The 15,155-nt window shown below is 53.7% G+C and overlaps 1 protein-coding gene across 1 annotated transcript; it reads right to left on the reverse strand.

Moving 5' to 3' along the window:
• Nucleotides 1-844: 844 nt before the first annotated feature.
• Nucleotides 845-13,951, reverse strand: LOC123625646 (pre-mRNA-splicing factor ISY1 homolog). Its single transcript, XM_045534172.1, has 11 exons — nt 13,804-13,951; nt 10,109-10,131; nt 9,262-9,313; nt 8,360-8,425; nt 8,115-8,157; nt 7,152-7,264; nt 5,652-5,769; nt 4,258-4,380; nt 2,682-2,803; nt 2,252-2,338; nt 845-1,597 (listed from the first exon to the last, which is right to left on the reverse strand). Exons 1-11 carry the CDS (start codon nt 13,804-13,806, stop codon nt 1,490-1,492), a joined length of 858 nt encoding a protein of 285 aa, XP_045390128.1. The 5' UTR covers nt 13,807-13,951; the 3' UTR covers nt 845-1,489.
• Nucleotides 13,952-15,155: the final 1,204 nt, after the last annotated feature.

Consider the following 15,155-nt stretch of genomic DNA (forward strand, 5'->3'; position numbering starts at 1 on the left):
ACAAAGGATTTATTTAACCAGAGGCTCCTGAAACTGGCTCTGTGGCCTCTGAGCCATGCGAGCTCGGCCAAGGTGACCACGGCCACAAAAGCGGTCACACCCGCAAGCCCCAGCTATTTCCAGCCTGGGGCGGGAGCCCTGCTGAGTCCTTCCCTCTGTCACCTCCCCCGGGGGACACCTACGGGTGTCTCTCCGTTCTGAGCCTGTTTCCCCCAAGTAGCATCCTAACTGCGGCTCCACCGGAATCTCAGGAAGCCCCGCGGAGACCCGGGGAGGGGACGGCCTTGTCACTGAAGGCCTGGAGCGGGGGACTGGGGGACGGATCAGAAAGGCCCTGAGCACTCCGGCTTTTAAGACGCGCCTGGTTCCAGCCCCTCCCCGCTTCTTCCAGGAAGGACAAATGCCTGACAAATGTCTGAATGTCCTGCTGTCATCTACAGGCAAGGAAGTGACACCCGGTGCAGCAGGTGCCCCTTGGAAAACCAACCCGCAACTGGGCCTGTCCGACCGAGCCCGGCCACCTCCGCATGTCCCAGACCTTCAGATGTGGGTCACTCTGTCCCCGGGGCCCTCGATGCCTCTGACCCTACCTCGCGGGACTGCCCCGACCCCAAACTCCGACAGCAGCAGGTTCAGTCCCGGACTTCAGTGTGGGGAAACTGAGGCTACGGTCCTGAGGTCCGGTCGCACCCAGGGCTGGAGCTTTGGGGACTCCCCCCCGGAGGACAGGGCGGCGAGGGGACCGGGGGGGGGGGCCCTTCACGGTGACTTTGACTGCGTGTCCCAACGCCACTGTTGCCTCAGACGGGTCAACCCAGAGAACGAGCTGCAGGCACGGAGGGGCTCCCTTTCTTATAAAAATCTTTAATAAAAATAGCTCTCTGCGGAACGGGTTATTTAAAAAAAAAAATTAGCAAGCTCGAGATTTCTGCGGCGGGGGAGGCTGAAGGGGGCTCCGGACGGGCCACGAGCAGGACCCCATGGAGGGACACAGTGGCTGTGGACCGGCGTGGTGGGGGACAAGCCACAAGCAGGCCCCCACGGAGGGACCCGGTGGCCGTGGCCCCCGGGGGTGCGGCTCAGGGCTGACACATCTCCTTTTGCAAGAGAAGATGTGTCTTTTTTAAAAAAAATTACATTGTTTTAATGTTAGCCACTCACTGATTCTTCTCCTCCCCCCGCCCAGAATAACAGGGACGGGAAGAGACACAACACGGGCAGCCAGGCAGCTGGCTGTTTTGCACAATGCACGATAAAAATAAGCGGATTTCGGACGGTAGCAAAAGCTCTGTACACACGCCAAGCAGGGGGGCCAGGGACAGAACCCGGCCCCCAGCACACGAGGTAAGAAAGGCAGGAAGGAGGGGGACGAAGGACGAGAAAAGCTCGGGGAACCTGGCTGGCTGTGGCCGGGGACCGGGGGGTCCCGTGTGGCCGCAGGAGGAGGGAGGGACGCCCACCGGATCTTCCGGACTCCAGGGAGAGCCCCCTAGTACCCCAGCAGCCTTTTGGCTTCTTCGCTCTGGGCCTGCAGGGTCTCGCTGGCGTACTTCTGCAGGAGCTCCATCTTCTTCCTCCGCACCAGGGCCTCCTCGATCTGGGGACAGCGAGAGCGCAGGGCTGAGGCCGGGCGAGGTGGCTCACGCCTGTCACCCCAGCACTCTGGGAGGCCGAGGCGGGAGGATCGCTCGAGGTCAGGAGTTGGAGACCAGCCTGAGCAAGAGCGAGACCCCGTCTCTACTAAAAATACAAAGAAATGATCTGGACAACTAAAAATATGTATATGAAAAAAAATGAGCCGGGCGTGGTGGCGCATGCCTGTAGTCCCAGCGACTCGGGAGGCCGAGGCAGGAGGATCGCTTGAGCCCGGGAGGTTGAGGCTGCTGTGAGCGAGGCTGACGCCACGGCACTCTAGCCCGGGCGACAGAGCGAGACTGTCTCAAAAAAGAAAAAAAAAAAAAAAAAAAAAGGGGGTGAAGGGCTCATGCCTCAGTCCTCAGCCAGAGCCACCAGCCGGGCCAGAACCCAGCGGGAAGAGGGGTCTGATTCCAACACGCAGCAGGGTCTCCAAGAACCCCAATCCCTCCCCCCTGGGAAAGCATTTGTCGGTTTCACCGGCAGCAGGGGGTCCCCCGCCCCTCCTGGGTCCCACAGCCTGTTTCGGGCACAGTGACGAGGCCCGTGCGACCAGGACCCAGAGCAGCCCTGGCGGAACCCGCTAGAGCCCTCCTCTGCCCAGCCGCGGTCCTACCTCCTGCTGGGAGGGCACAGGCACGTGAGCGATGAACTTCTGCTGCCCGTCGTCCCCTCCTTTCTCCTGGCTGCCTTCCTCGTCCGACTGCAACAGAACCACCAGACGGGACCAGCTGTGCAAACGCTGACACCTCCGTGAGACACCCTTACTCTGCAGCTGTTTAAGGCAGGCCGGGCACGGTGGCTCACGCCTGTCATCCCGGCACTCGGGGAGGCCGAGGCGGGAGGATCGCTCGAGGTCAGGAGTTCGAGACCAGCCTGGGCAGCCCTCCTCCCTGGGAGCCCCCGGGGGGTCTTCAACAGCTCCCCCTGCAGCCGAGCAAGCCCGGCCCGAGCCCGCCTCGTCTCTGAGCCGAGCTTCCTCCCCTTCGCGCTTCCGGGCTCGGACAGAGCAGGCGGCGAGCCCTGGAGGGGACCGGCCCCAATACCTCCTCCTCGGTGACAGCGTAGATGTTGACTTCCTCCTCCTCTTCCTCTTCCTCTTCCTCTTCTCCTCTGGCCAGCCGGGCCTCTCTCTCTGCCTTCCACTTCCCCACCAAGTCGGCTCGGACTGAAAGCAAAGGACAGCGGGCGCTGCTTGGTCATTCCGGAGTCTGTGTCAGCCTTCAGCCCTCTGTAGGGGTGAGGCCGAGACAGCCCCTCTGGACAGGGACACCGTCACTCTGCCCTGGCGCGAGGGGCCCCAGGTCCTACCACGGCTCTGGCTGTAAGCTGCTACAGGGCACATTTTTAGGGCACGTCCTCCAGCCCTCCCCAGTTTACCAACTTGACTGACTTCCCAGCATGCCCACGTGAGGACAGTGGGGACAGAGGGGTGGCAGGCTGGGAAGAGGCTCCCACGCTGGGCCACTCACTTCCAAAGTCCCAGCTTGATGTGCCCCCTGGGGATCAGCACTAACGTATCCGTCACTACGCTGGCAGGAGGCTTCCGAAGGAGGCCTGTCGAATGCGCAGCACGGTACGTGGACTAAACACTCACATACACAGTGACGGCATCTTGCTCGATGTCAGTAACTGTTCAGCTGTGGTTTTTTTTTTTTTTTTTTGAGACAGAGTCTCGCTCTGTCGCCCGGGCTACAGTGCCGTGGCGTCAGCCTCGCTCACAGCAACCTCAGCCTCCTGGGCTCAAGCGATCCTCCTGCCTCAGCCTCCCGAGTAGCTGGGACGACAGGCGTGAGCCACCACGCCCGGCTCATTTTTTTCTATATATTTTTAGCTGTCCAGATCATTTCTTTCTATTTTTTTAGTAGAGACGGGGCCTCGCTCTTGCTCAGGCTGGTCTCGAACTCCTGACCTCGAGCGATCCTCCCGCCTCGGCCTCCCAGAGTGCCGGGGTGACAGGCGTCAGCCTCCGCGCCCGGCCCTGCTTCAGCTCTGTTTAAAGCAGATCTCAAAGCTACTGAAGTAGGTGCCACTTAGCAACTTCAAGAAAGGCCAGTCTGAAACGAATTCCTGGAGGGAAGGGACCGGGCCAGGTGTGGTTCGTCTGGCCCAACAGAGCTCTGCCTGTCTCGACTATTCCTTAAGGGGAGTAGTTGAATATTAGCAATAAGGAAAACTCCCTTCTGGCATAAAGCACTATCGAAAACCCTGTTTGCAGAGGAGAGAACAGCTATCAGGGCCGGGCGCGGTGGCTCACGCCTGTCACCCCAGCACTCTGGGAGGCCAAGGCGGGAGGATCGCTCGAGGTCAGGAGTTCGAGACCAGCCTGAGCAAGAGCGAGACCCCGTCTCTACTAAAAATAGGAAGACATTATATGGACAGCTAAAAATATATATGTATATAGAAAAACTAGCCGGGCGTGGTGGCGCATGCCTGTCGTCCCAGCTACTCGGGACGCTGAGGCAGGAGGATCGCTGGAGCCCAGGAGTCTGAGGTTGCTGTGAGCGAGGCTGACGCCACGGCACTCTAGCCCGGGTGACAGAGTGAGACTGTGTCTCAAAAGAAAAAACAAAACAGCAATCAGATGGCATCTATAAGGAACCGAAATGCCCAGAGACCTACGTTTCTTTTCGTATTCCTGTTCCAAAGGCACGATGACCCCGTCGTCTTCATCCAGGTAGCCGTAGTACTCAAAGTCAATCGCCTTCATGAGCTCGGCCCGGGTCTTTCTGGGAGGGGGAAGAGCTGCAAGAGACAGCAGTCACTCGGCTGAATTCCAAGGCCACCATCACGCTTTGAGCCAAGACTTGGCATGACACGATGCAGCCATCCAGCAAGTACGTTCAGGAAAATACCATGAAATGGTCACTTCTCTGCACCATTCGTGGGATTACAGAAGTGGTATGATCTTTCCCGAAATCAGCGCTTTGACCCCATTAGTCCCTTCGAAAGGAATCTATCCTAATTAAAACTTGGGAATGACCTAGGATTGTAAATTATAAACTGCAGAATGTTTACGGAATGGGACATCCCGCAGTCCCTATAATGTCGTTTTGCAAGGTCTTTTGATAACATTGGAAACGTCGTAATGTCTAATGAAAAAAGCACGATGGGAAATACAAATACAGAGATAAATAAATGAAAAAGACAAATGAGAATGCCCTGAAGAAAACATTTTCAGACTAAGGATTACTATGCAGAATATTTAAGCAATTTTCTTTTTTTTGGCCTGAATATACACTCCCTGTTTCAGTAATTCTTTTTATTTATTTATTTATTTAATTTATTTTTATTTTTGAGACAGAGTCTCGCTCTGTCGCCCGGGCTAGAGTGCCGTGGCATCAGCCTCGCTCACAGCAACCTCAGACTCCTGAGCTCAAGCGATCCTCCTGCCTCAGCCTCCCAAGTAGCTGGGACTACAGGCATGCGCCACCACGCCCGGCTCATTTTTTCTACATATATTTTTAGTTGTCCACTAATTTCTTTCTATTTTTAGTAGAGATGGGGTCTCGCTCTTGCTCAGGCTGGTCTCGAACTCCTGACCTCGAGCGATCCTCCCGCCTCGTCCTCCCAGAGTGCTGGGGTGACAGGCATGAGCCCCCGTGCCCGGCCCCCAAATTTTTTATTTGTTCTTCAGTTACAATTATTTTCAAGTAATAAGTAACTGAAACATGAACCTTCTTTGATGAGCTGCAGAGCCTGCCCCAGCCATTTTGGGGAACATCAAACAGAGCAACTCCTCGTCCGGACCCGCAGACTGGCGTGTGCTCAGAGCGTGGCATTTGGCACCAGCCAAAGCTGGGCTCACTCTCCAGCCCCCACGGTGTACCCTGGGCCTATAACTTCAATCCCAGTGCCTGTGGCTTCTCTGAAAATGTGGGAAAGATAATTCCTACACGATAAACCTGCTGTGACCCTAAGAAAAAATACAGGAAGAGCACTTAGCATACAGCGTATCTACTCTGATGATTCTCAACGAGCACGGTGCAAAACCTTCACAAACATCAGTTACTTACGTTCTTTTTCAAATAACTCTCTGACACCAGGCAAATCTTTGGCTGCTCCAAAGTACTTGTAGCCTCGGTTTCCCGGGACTTCTTTGCCTTCGTGATCCAGCATTTTAGGGCCAACTTTCTTGTTAGGAAGAAAAAAAAGAAAATGGGTCCAATCCTTAAACCCACTGTTTCCATGTTTGCGACGTATTTTAAGAGAATGCTAACGTGGGAAATATTTACACGCACACAAAAATGTTTATGGTCCCTTTTTTTATCCCTTAAAAAGCATCCTGAATAGCTGGGTGCAGTGGCTACTTAATCCCAGCACTCTGGGAGGCCGAGGTGGGAGGATCGCTTCAGGCCAGGAGTTTGAGACCAGCCTGAGCAAGAGTGAGACCCCCGTCTCTACAAAAAGATTTAAAAATTAGCTAGGCGTGGTGATGCACACCTGTAGTCTCAGCTACTTTTTTTCTTTTTTTTTTTTGAGACAGTGTCTCGCTCTGTTGCCCGGGCTAGAGTGCCGTGGCATCAGCCTCGCTCACAGCAGCCTCAACCTCCTGGGCTCAAGCGATCCTCCTGCCTCAGCCTCCCGAGTAGCTGGGACTACAGGCATGCGCCACCACGCCTGGCTCATTATTTCTATATGTTTTTAATTGTCCATCTGATTTCTTTCTATTTTTAGTAGAGACGGGGTCTCGCTCTTGCTCAGGCTGGTCTCGAACTCCTGACCTCGAGCGATCCTCCCGCCTCGGCCTCCCAGAGTGCTGGGATGACAGGCCTGAGCCACCGCGCCCGGCCTAGGGGCAACAGTTTTCCAAGTCAACGCCCATCAGTGGGGTCGTGAGATCCACTCAGGTCACAATCATCAGATGTAAAAAAAAAAAAAAATCAAGATGGAACAATAGGACACAGCAAACAGTACATCACACTCAGTATTGTTTCTAGCACACTTCTGCGGGTGCTGGCTTGTGATATGACGTGGGCGTGTGTGTATTTCATAACGGGTTATGGCCCTAAAAGTTTGAAAGCTACTGTGCCATCTGTAAGAATCAATAAAAAAAAAAAAAAGGGACTGTATGGAGTGTCCCTGAGATGCTGGCTTGTGATATGACATGGGCGTGTGTGTATTTTATAACGGGTTATGGCCCTAAAAGTTTAAAAGCTACTGTGCCGTCTGTAAGAATCAGTAATAAAAAAAAAAAAGGGCTGTATGGAGTGTCCCTGAGATAAAGAAGTCGCTTGGAACTGAGAAGGACGGGAGGGGCCCTGGTCATTTTAAACACGAGGCCCAGCGAGAAGAAGGGGCCCATTCGAGGGTCCCCGGCTGGTATGTGCAGGTGCCCTGGCTGCTCGGGGTCGTCAGCATCATCCCACCCGGCCTTTTGTAGGTTTCCTGTCCACGTGCAATGGACACTTTCAAGCCTTCTCTCATTATTGAGAGCCCGCTCCACGGCAGGGACGGGCTGGGGGCCGCAGGGGGTGCTTGGTGGGACCCACCACGGGGGGCTGCGGCTTACTCACTCCGTAATCAGACCCGCCCAGCTCCTTGATCCGGACCTCCCAGTGGCCCTTCTCCCTGAGCAGCTTGTTGATCTCGTCATTCAGGTCCCGAATCCGGAATTCACCTAAACCAGCTGGAAAACAGACGTGTTAATATCATGTCTGCAAAATGGCATAGCCTTAGAGGTGGGAGGATCGCTCGAGGTCAGGAGTTCGAGACCAGCCTGAGTAAGAGCGAGACCCCGTCTCTACTAAAAATAGAAACAAATTAGCAAGACAACTAAAAATATATATATAGAAAAATGAGCCGGGCGTGGTGGCACATGCCTGTAGTCCCAGCTACTCGGGAGGCTGAGGCAGGAGGATCGCTGGAGCCCAGGAGTCTGAGGCTGCTGTGAGCGAGGCTGACGCCACAGCACTCTAGCCCGGGTGACAGAGTGAGACTCTGTCTGAAAAAAGAAAAAAAAAATGGCGTAGCCTTAAAAATGAAATGTCAACGTCTACAAAAGGTACGCTACATAAAAATAGTCATTTAAATTGATTAAGAAAAACCATCAACACCCAAATAAATCAGAGCACAAGGATTATAACCGGAGTTCAGAATGGCGTAGGAGAAAAAAAAACCCTTGGAAAAAACCTCACCCTCATTAGCAACCTAAGAAATATAAACTGAAAAAAACCCTGCAGCTCCATTTATATAACTATCAAAGTAGCAAACGCCTAAGCAGGGAGGGAGATTTAGCCTCTGAGGCTTCTTCCAGATTTTCAGAAGAAAAACATTCAACTTCTCACCACTAAATATGACGTTGGCTGCAGGGTTTTTGGTAGAAGGGCTTTATCAAGGTAAAAAAATGCTTTTTACTCCCAGTTTGCTTAGAGTTGTTATTCCGAATGAATGTTAAATTTTGTCAAATACTTTTTTTTTTTTTTTTGCATCTCAGATGATCACAGTTTTTCCTCTTTGGCGTGACATGGTGAGCTTACCATTCTGAATCTGAGCCACCTTTTTCGATATCTCTCCAATGATCTGGAAAAAAAAAACAAAACAAACAAACAAACAAAAGGCGGTACATTCCCACGACTTTTGAATAGGTTTTCAAAACGCAGGAAAACCATAATTCGAAATTAGTAATTAAAAATCGTTCGAGTACCGGTTGAAGAGTCGTATGCAGATAATAAGCCGCAGAGACTTGTTACTACCCCTGAGATCAGATTTACCCAGAATGTACCTGTCGTCTCCACTTCTCGGCTTTGGGCAGCTCGGTACATTCCGAGGCAAGAAACGGTCTTCGTTCCTGAGGAGAAGCAAAATGACACGTGTCGCCACTGTACTACTTCCGAGATTCATGCGATATTCACCGCTGATTCAGGCCTGAAGTCTAAAATGTCTAATGGTCTAAGCACACTTGGTTTCAGTTCCAGAGGATCCTCATCAAGCCTTAAACCTCTCCCTGTAATCTTCTTAGTAAAACATTCATTGCATGGTATCTAATATGGTGAAACAACTTAAATGTCTGGGAATAGCTGGCTAAATAAACTAGGTCACATCCATTTCATGGCGTATTTATACCACCATGAGAAATGATGACTGTCAGAGTTTAGAACAAACATACGTGAATATATGTGTGTGTATATGTACACATATGTGTGGGAATAAAATTTCAAAAGAAATAAAACCATGCAAAGAATGGTATATATTAAAGGCCAGGCATGGTGGCTCATGCCTGTCACCCCAGCACTCTGGGAGGCCGAGGTGGGAGGATCGCTCGAGGTCAGGAGTTCGAGACCAGCCTGAGCAAGAGCGAGACCCCGTCTCTACTAAAAATAGAAAGAAATTATACGGACAGCTAAAAATATATATAGAAAAATTAGCCGGGCGTGGTGGCGCATGCCTGTAGTCCCAGCTACTTGGGAGGCTGAGGCAGGAGGATCGCTTGAGCCCAGGAGTCTGAGGCTGCTGTGAGCGAGGCTGACGCCACGGCACTCTAGCCCGGGCAACAGAGCCAGACTCTGTCTCAAAAACAAATTAAAAAAAATAAAAAAATAAAATAAAATGACGTCTGTCCAGGAGGAAGTCTTACTGCGCATATTCTTAATACTGTACAATTCGTTAAGGAAGATTTACACCTACCTTCACTTTGCCCTCTTCCAGTTGAGCCTGGCGAAATCGGGCTAAGGCCGTCCTACGAGGGATATAAAAGACTCCATTAGACCCTGTTCACAGATTTCTCATTACCCGTGTTCCTGGACGAGGCAGACCCACTCATGACCATGTTTAATGTCATTCATACATAACACTGCAATTAAGAAATCACAGAGTAGCTAAATGGTTTCCATGTTGCAAGGAATAGGGCTGAGAAGGCCATTTGTACTCCTGAACACCCAAATATCTCATTAATTTACACCGCGTGTAAGGACCGTGGGAAACGCTACTTATCAGACCACTGGGATGAGCAATGCATCCAGATGTTAAAAGATTAATATCAGCCGGGCGCAGTGGCTCACGCCTGTCACCCCAGCACTCTGGGAGGCCGAGGCGGGAGGATCGCTCGAGGTCAGGAGTTTGAGACCAGCCTGAGCAAGAGCGAGACCCCGTCTCTACTAAAAATAGAAATAAATTATCTGGACAACTAAAAATATATATAGAAAAAAATGAGCCGGGCGTGGTGGTGCACGCCTGTAGTCCCAGCTACTCGGGAGGCTGAGGCAGGAGGATCGCTTGAGCCCAGGAGTCTGAGGTTGCTGTGAGCGAGGCTGACGCCACGGCACTCTAGCCCAGGTGACAGAGCCACACTGTGTCTCAAAAAAAAAAAAAAGAAAAAAGAAAAGAAAACACTAATGGGGAAAACGAATAGGCAAATAAGGGAATGCTACGTGCAGAGAAAGAAACAGCTTACCTATACCGAAAGGACAAAATGAGTCTTGTGACGGTTATTAAGCTACAAAAAGTTTACAGCCAAAAATAGGTTGATACTTACATGGCCTTTTCCGCATTTCGAGCCTGGAAAGAGAGAGAAGGGAAGAAAAATGGCAATGTTTAAAATATCCTTTTTTGGCTTTGTTTTTGGGTAGCATGCAGGCAAGTTACCATTTACTTTATAGTGACAAGTTTTATAAGGATTCAGCCACAGACTGCTTGAACTGCTGTAACAACAACCAAAAATTCCAAAGACGTCCAAATCCTGTGACTTACGCTGCTCTTCCCTCCGGTTAAAATCTTTACTCCTCCTCTGTCCCTGAGACTCCCATTCCTCCCTGCAATTTTATCTGTGTCATCACCACCCCAGAGAGCTGGTTTGGGACCCCTTCTTCCCAACTCGGCTGGTCCCCTGTATCGGGGTTTATACTAACCACGACACTCGCTACCCAGCGTCACACCTTTCTCTTCCTTGCCACTGGGATTTGGGGAAGTTTAAGCCTCAAGACTGGCTTGTGCAAAGTGAGTTCTCTGCAAGCTCCCTAACACTAGTGTCAAGCCAATTATTCCTACAACACAGTGTTGGGCAAAGACTGATTTCTGGGCCGGGCGCGGGGGCTCACGCCTGTCACCCCAGCACTCTGGGAGGCCGAGGCAGGAGGATTGCTCGAGGTCAGGAGTTCGAGACCAGCCTGAGCGAGAGCGAGACCCCGTCTCTACTAAAAATAGAAAGAAATTAGTTGGACAGCTAAAATATATGTATAGAAAAAATGAGCCGGGCGTGGTGGCACATGCCTGTGGTCCCAGCTACTCGGGAGGCTGAGGCAGGAGGATTGCTTGAGCCCAGGAGTGTGAGGTTGCTGTGAGCGAGGCTGACGCCACGGCACTCTAGCCCGGGCGACAGAGCGAGACTCTGTGTCCAAAAAATAAATAAATAAAAGAATGTTTTCTGGGTTGCAGTGTAGACAGAAACACTACTGGCTGAGTCAGGGACTTTTACTTCCAGCTCTTCCATTTACCACCCCTGAGAGGAAGGAGTCTCTCTAAACTTCAGTCTCCCCATCTTTACAATAGAGATCGTATTTCTTATCTCATAGCGACAGCGCGATGATTTAAGGACATAAATACGCGGTGGCATCAGGCACATGAGTTTATAGACACACCCCCTCAAGAATGAGTTCAATTGAAATCTTCTTTTCAGACTCTTCCTTTCAACTGGTACAGAAACAAAAGCTTGGTGGATAAAGGAGAACGGCAGGGATTTGGGATAAAGGAGAACGGCAGGGATCTGGGATAAAGGAGAACGGCAGGGACTTGGGATAAAGGAGAACGGCAGGGATCTGGGATAAAGGACAACGGCAGGGATCTGGGATAAAGGAGAACGGCAGGGATCTGGGATAAAGGAGAACGGCAGGGATCTGGGATAAAGGAGAACGGCAGGGATCTGGGATAAAGGAGAACGGCAGGGACTTGGGATAAAGGAGAACGGCAGGGACGTGGGATAAAGGAGAACGGCAGGGATTTGGGATAAAGGAGAACGGCAGGGATTTGGGATAAAGGAGAACGGCAGGGACTTGGGATAAAGGAGAACGGCAGGGATCTGGGATAAAGGAGAACGGCAGGGATTTGGGATAAAGGAGAACGGCAGGGATCTGGGATAAAGGAGAACGGCAGGGATCTGGGATAAAGGAGAACGGCAGGGACTTGGGATAAAGGAGAACGGCAGGGATTTGGGATAAAGGAGAACGGCAGGGATCTGGGATAAAGGAGAACGGCAGGGACTTGGGATAAAGGAGAACTGTAGGGACTTGGGATAAAGGAGAACGGCAGGAATCTGGGATAAAGGAGAACGGCAGGGATTTGGGATAAAGGAGAACGGCAGGGACTTGGGATAAAGGAGAACGGCAGGGATCTGGGATAAAGGAGAACGGCTGGGATCTGGGATAAAGGAGAACGGCAGGGACTTGGGATAAAGGAGAACGGCAGGGATCTGGGATAAAGGAGAACGGCAGGGATCTGGGATAAAGGAGAACGGCAGGGATCTGGGATAAAGGAGAACGGCAGGGACTTGGGATAAAGGAGAACGGCAGGGACTTGGGATAAAGGAGAACGGCAGGGATCTGGGATAAAGGAGAACGGCAGGGATCTGGGATAAAGGAGAACGGCAGGGATCTGGGATAAAGGAGAACGGCAGGGATCTGGGATAAAGGAGAACTGCAGGGACTTGGGATAAAGGAGAACGGCAGGGACTTGGGATAAAGGAGAACGGCAGGGACTTGGGATAAAGGAGAACGGCAGGGACTTGGGATAAAGGAGAACGGCAGGGATCTGGGATAAAGGAGAACGGCAGGGATCTGGGATAAAGGAGAACGGCAGGGACTTGGGATAAAGGAGAACGGCAGGGACTTGGGATAAAGGAGAACGGCAGGGATCTGGGATAAAGGAGAACGGCAGGGACTTGGGATAAAGGAGAACGGCAGGGACTTGGGATAAAGGAGAACGGCAGGGATCTGGGATAAAGGAGAACGGCAGGGATCTGGGATAAAGGAGAACGGCAGGGATCTGGGATAAAGGAGAACGGCAGGGATCTGGGATAAAGGAGAACGGCAGGGATCTGGGATAAAGGAGAACGGCAGGGATCTGGGATAAAGAACGGCAGGGATCTGGGATAAAGGAGAACGGCAGGGATCTGGGATAAAGGAGAACGGCAGGGATTTGGGATAAAGGAGAACGGCAGGGATCTGGGATAAAGGAGAACGGCAGGGACTTGGGATAAAGGAGAACGGCAGGGACTTGGGATAAAGGAGAACGGCAGGGATTTGGGATAAAGGAGAACGGCAGGGATTTGGGATAAAGGAGAACGGCAGGGACTTGGGATAAAGGAGAACGGCAGGGATCTGGGATAAAGGAGAACGGCAGGGATTTGGGATAAAGGAGAACGGCAGGGACTTGGGATAAAGGAGAACGGCAGGGACTTGGGATCAAGGAGAACGGCAGGGATCTGGGATCAAGGAGAACGGCTGGGATTTGGGAAATATCCTCCGCCAGAAGAGGCTACGTCTCGTCCACTGGTTTCTCTCCTTGGGATCTTGCGCTCATCGGTCTACACCGGCTTCCAATCCGTATCGTCTATCCCTCAACCATGGCGTCCTGAGCCGCTTTATTTTATTTTTTTGTTGTTGTTTTTAGCACAACCCTGCGCTTCTTCCAGGGGCTCCGCTTACGGAAAACCACACTGTAGCCAACAGTATCACCTCCGAGCATCCTCTTCGCGACCGGCAATGTCCGCGGGCCGCAAACGCTTCTGGAAGCCACCAAGGCGCCGCCCCCGGGGTCACGACCTCCCGCCCTCCTGTCATTCATTCATTCATTCATTCATTCCGAGCCCCGTGTCAGGCGTTCGGGAGGCGACAGAAGACGCCCCCTTGCGAAGTGTGTGCCCCGGGGGGCAGCCCGGGAGGGGACCAGGGATGCCACAAACGTACAGTCACAGCTGTCCCCGGTGTCGCCAGTCACGCGCCCGCCGCGACTGGAGCCCGTCTCGATGTCCCCATGGACGGCGGAGAGAGCTTCATCGGGGTCCGGGTTCCAGGTTCCCCTTTCAAGTTCTGACAAGCCGCCAGGTGACACCCCGGGCGCCTCCGGCCCGCAGTGTCGCTGCGCCCGTGACCTGCGACACCACGGGCAGCCCCAGCAGGGCTGGGGACGTGACAGCCTGCCCGCTCGCCCCGTCCGTCCCCAGCGCACCCCACTCACCATGGTGTCGCTGAGGCCGCCGCCCCGGAGCCCCGCGGCCCCAGCCCGGCGACCTTCGCAGCCTCAAGCCAGGACGACCTCCGGGAGCACCGCGGATTCCCACCGCCCGCGGGCGCTGACGTTTTTGGCGGAAGGCTAAGCGGGCCGGACCGGAAGCGGGGAACCGGAAGTGATCGTGGGCATCGGGCCGGGCAGAAAATACCGCAGCACGCTCCTGGGCGTGGCCCTTCCCGCGCGGCGTCCGTGCGCCGCGCCCTGGCGCTCGCGCGTGCGCGGTTACGCAGGGAGGGGGTGTGGTTAAAAGTTGCGCATGCGTCGTAGGACGGGCGCGTTCGGAGGAGCCCCGGTGGCCGGGTTTGTTCTCGCGATACCAAGTGTGCAATTTCCCGTGTCAGTTACAGGCGCTGGCGGAAGTAGGGGGCGTTGCGCGCGAGCGTGCGGGAGGCTGCCCGGAAGTGAGTGTCGCCACTCGGTTATCCCCGCGGCCCCGTTCTCGATTGTTCGGTGACGGCTGCTGTCCCGTTTGGGGAATGGCTCGCCCGCCCGGGAGCCCCTGCCGGTCCCCGGGGCCGGTGGGAGCGGGAGTCGCGCCGGGTTGGGCACGTCCTCCCGGAAGGATGGAAGGTCCCGGGAGGAAAAAGCCGCTTCTGGGGCGGAGGGGGGAGGGCGGAGAGGAGTCGCTTCCCGGAGATGCGGTCACTGTGCGAAGGGGACACGGCCGGGGCCGGGTCCTTAGGGACTAGGGGACACTGATGGGAAGCAATGGAATGACACGCCGACAGCGTGTCTCGGCCCCCGTGACGCCCTCTGCCAGGGAGCCCCACCGGGGCTGGGCACATGGCCGGGGCCGGGTCCTTAGACAGGGACCAGGGGGACAAGGGGACACTGGTGGGAAGGAATGGAATGACACGGCGACAGCATGTCTCGGCCCCGGTGACGCCCTCTGCCAGGGAGCCCCACCGGGGCTGGGCACCCTCGCGGCAGCCGGGAGGCCCGAGCCAGCCAGGGAAGCAGGTGACCTGGGGTTCAGTGTCAGACAGGACAGGACACGCACTGAGCCACCAGGACCTCGTGCCTGGATGGGACAAGGACAGCAAGTTTTCTTTGCAAGTCCTAAGTGGGCACGTGGCCACCCCCGTATAGACTCCATCTCCCCACCTCTCTGGCAGCTAGGGTTGGGGTTAAATAAAGGCCAGCGGGAACCGAGGGGACATCCTTTGTCCTTTCGCCACCTCTGCTGAGACGAAGAGATGACAGGCACGGCCAACCGGAACTCAGAACTGCTGTGAGGATGCAGGTGCCCCTCCCAGCTCCACAACACCGAGCTCTGCAAAATGCGAAAAATAAACGTG

Source organism: Lemur catta, chromosome 21 (assembly GCF_020740605.2).
Source record: "Lemur catta isolate mLemCat1 chromosome 21, mLemCat1.pri, whole genome shotgun sequence".
NCBI classification, from domain to species: domain Eukaryota; kingdom Metazoa; phylum Chordata; class Mammalia; order Primates; family Lemuridae; genus Lemur; species Lemur catta.

Bases quoted from the DNA above. Each gene is read 5' to 3' on its own strand.
- LOC123625646 (XM_045534172.1), bottom strand. The intron at 9,314-10,108 runs GTAAGTATCAAC...TATCCCTCGTAG, and splicing joins CGAAATGCGGAAAAGGCCAT to GACGGCCTTAGCCCGATTTC. The intron at 2,339-2,681 runs GTATTGGGGCCG...GTTCTGTTGCAG, and splicing joins ACGCTGTCACCGAGGAGGAG to TCGGACGAGGAAGGCAGCCA.